Genomic DNA, 2424 nt, shown 5'->3' with positions numbered 1-2424 from the left:
AATAAAATAAAACTAATAAATACATATACAACTAGTAATTTTGCTACCAAGTTGAAATATATACATCTACTGATTTCTACAGTATATGCCAGCAACAGCCTAAAAGTGAGCAGGACTTTCAAACTCCTTCCGGGTGAGAGGGGTAATTACAAAATCCTTCTGCTTAGAACTACTCAAGATCTCTTCTCTATTTAGTCAGTCCCCCTTACTATCCTCTTACAACAGCTACCAGGGCACTCTACTCCATTTTACTTCCTACCAGTTCTACAGAGGAGGGGAAAAAAACACTCCAGAAATACTAAAGCAAACTTTTATTAACAATCACAAATCAACAGTAAAAGATTAATTTCCCAGTACAAAATCATAGATAAAGGATAATGATGAAGCTATAGTTAAAAGGCAACAAGGCAAGTGGAGTTAAACATTCCAGTGAATTTGAGCTCCTGGAGCCCATGGGGTATCACTCAATAAAGGAGAGTGTGTAATATATATATAATTCCCTCTGCTCCGAAGAGCAGGAGAATGCTACCATTTTAGCTTCTTCAGAGTTCATGACAGGTAGGTCAGGATCTGTCTTCTTCATTCATTATTCCGGAATGGACTGTAGATTATATAAAGTGCTGGAATTATCCCAGTAAATTTTAAACAGTGAATCTGTACCATTTTCAATGAATTCCCTTTCCAGTGAGGCAAATCTAGAGGGATGATATGCACCTTGAATATGTGCCACAAGTGGTATTGGAAAAATGGTCCATAGCCCTCTCTAAAGCAAATGAATACACTGCAGAATCATCAGATTATTTCAACTCATCATTGCAAAACATCTCAAATCAATTATTCATTTTACTGCTCCTCCTGCTCCAGCTACTCTGAACTAAACAGGAGCTATGCTGGGCTTAGATCCTAGTTTGGTACCAGCAGAGCTCCTGATCAATTTAGAATATAACCAGCAACAGCAATAAAATGTAGTATGCATCTGCCACCCACATGGGAGCAGATCCACAGGCAACTCCTATTGTAAGTTGCAATTGCATTGGTTTTGGTGCAGGTTTGCCCTGCAGGGGCAAGAGATATAATCACCGTATTTGGATCTCCAAAGATTTCTTCTTCACATGAGCCTTCCCTTCAATAAAGACAATGGACTGCTAAATGTATTTTGAGAGAAAACAAAGATAAGATGTGTATCTACAGAGTACTCTACACTGGGGCAAAATAGAGCCAAGACACATTTATTTTGTCTTGTTTAATTCCTCCTATTCATTGTTACTTCTTTTAAACAGCATCCTTCATCAAGGGCAGGGGGAATTTAGGAGCACACAGGGAGCAGCCATTTTCAGGAGAAGACTGACTGACAAACAGGGCCTTCTCTACACGCTCACCTATCCCACCACCAACACATGCCAACCTCTTCATAGGAAATGGCTTGTTAACATTCCACCCTTTGCCATACTTATGGCAACAAACAATGAATACATGTGGAAGACTTTGGCTTGTTTTCCAGCTTTTGCAACATATTTGTAGTCGCAAGATTTCCCTGTCCTGAAGACTCAAAGCCCTGGCTTGCTTCTCAGTTAAGTTCCATGCCAGAAATGCTTGGAGGAAGTACTCACACATAGTGGACTACAAGTATGCAGACAGGATCATTTAGACACCAGCATCACTTTTTTCATTTGCTTTGGGAAGAGATTCTGCCTGCACCTTCTTCATTTCCATCCCTTTCACCCATGTGTATGCAAAGGAGCCACCTAGAACCATCATATTACTAGTCCACCATAAGAAGCTCTTTGTTTCTTCATAATAACAAACAGCCAGCACTGTCTGGGCACATGCTTTTGCTGTCCCAGATACATTGTGTGTGAGAGGGCTGGTAAATTTGATCTGGAGCCCTGTCACATAGCCAATGGCAAAACCAAAGACACCACTAAGGGTCATCATGCCCCAAAAGTTAAAGCTCCCTAATTTATCAAAGTTGTAGATTGTGTAATAGTCATTAGAGAGCAATATGAGTGGCAGGAACAAGACACAGGCATTGACGTTGTTGTAGAATGTCAGGCGCCAAATGCTACCATCCACAGCAGGCAGTACCTTTTTAGTGTAGATAGCATTGAGTGAGACACAGATACTGGCCAGGATTCCAAAAATTATGCCAGGCCAAGACAGAGTCCCTTCTGCTCCTTCTTGATCTATACCAAGCCAAAAGCCACCTGCAAGGCAAAAAAAGTTTGATTCTTTAGATGGGAAAAGCATAGGACCAGTGACAATATTAACAATTTAAAATAAACAATTTGCAAATTCTTCAACTTCAGACTTCAACGACTCATACATGCAAGAACAAGATGTCTGCTATTGGCCAGAGATAGGAGGAAGTGATCATTATTAATGTTCAGTCAGCCCACACTGATCAGGAGCAATGGTGGGGAGACA

The 2424-nt window shown here is 40.5% G+C and overlaps 1 protein-coding gene across 1 annotated transcript; it reads right to left on the bottom strand.

Annotated features, from left to right (window-relative positions):
• Positions 1-294: 294 nt before the first annotated feature.
• LOC121918218 (GDP-fucose transporter 1-like) lies at positions 295-2350 on the bottom strand. Its single transcript, XM_042444304.1, has one exon. The coding sequence runs from the start codon at positions 2245-2247 to the stop codon at positions 1645-1647; it is 603 nt and encodes a 200-aa protein (XP_042300238.1). The 5' UTR covers positions 2248-2350; the 3' UTR covers positions 295-1644.
• Positions 2351-2424: the final 74 nt, after the last annotated feature.

Source organism: Sceloporus undulatus, unplaced genomic scaffold, assembly GCF_019175285.1.
Source record: "Sceloporus undulatus isolate JIND9_A2432 ecotype Alabama unplaced genomic scaffold, SceUnd_v1.1 scaffold_6182, whole genome shotgun sequence".
NCBI classification, from domain to species: domain Eukaryota; kingdom Metazoa; phylum Chordata; class Lepidosauria; order Squamata; family Phrynosomatidae; genus Sceloporus; species Sceloporus undulatus.
The sequence above is the reverse complement of the archived record's forward strand: the minus strand, read 5'-3'. Positions and strand labels throughout refer to the sequence as shown.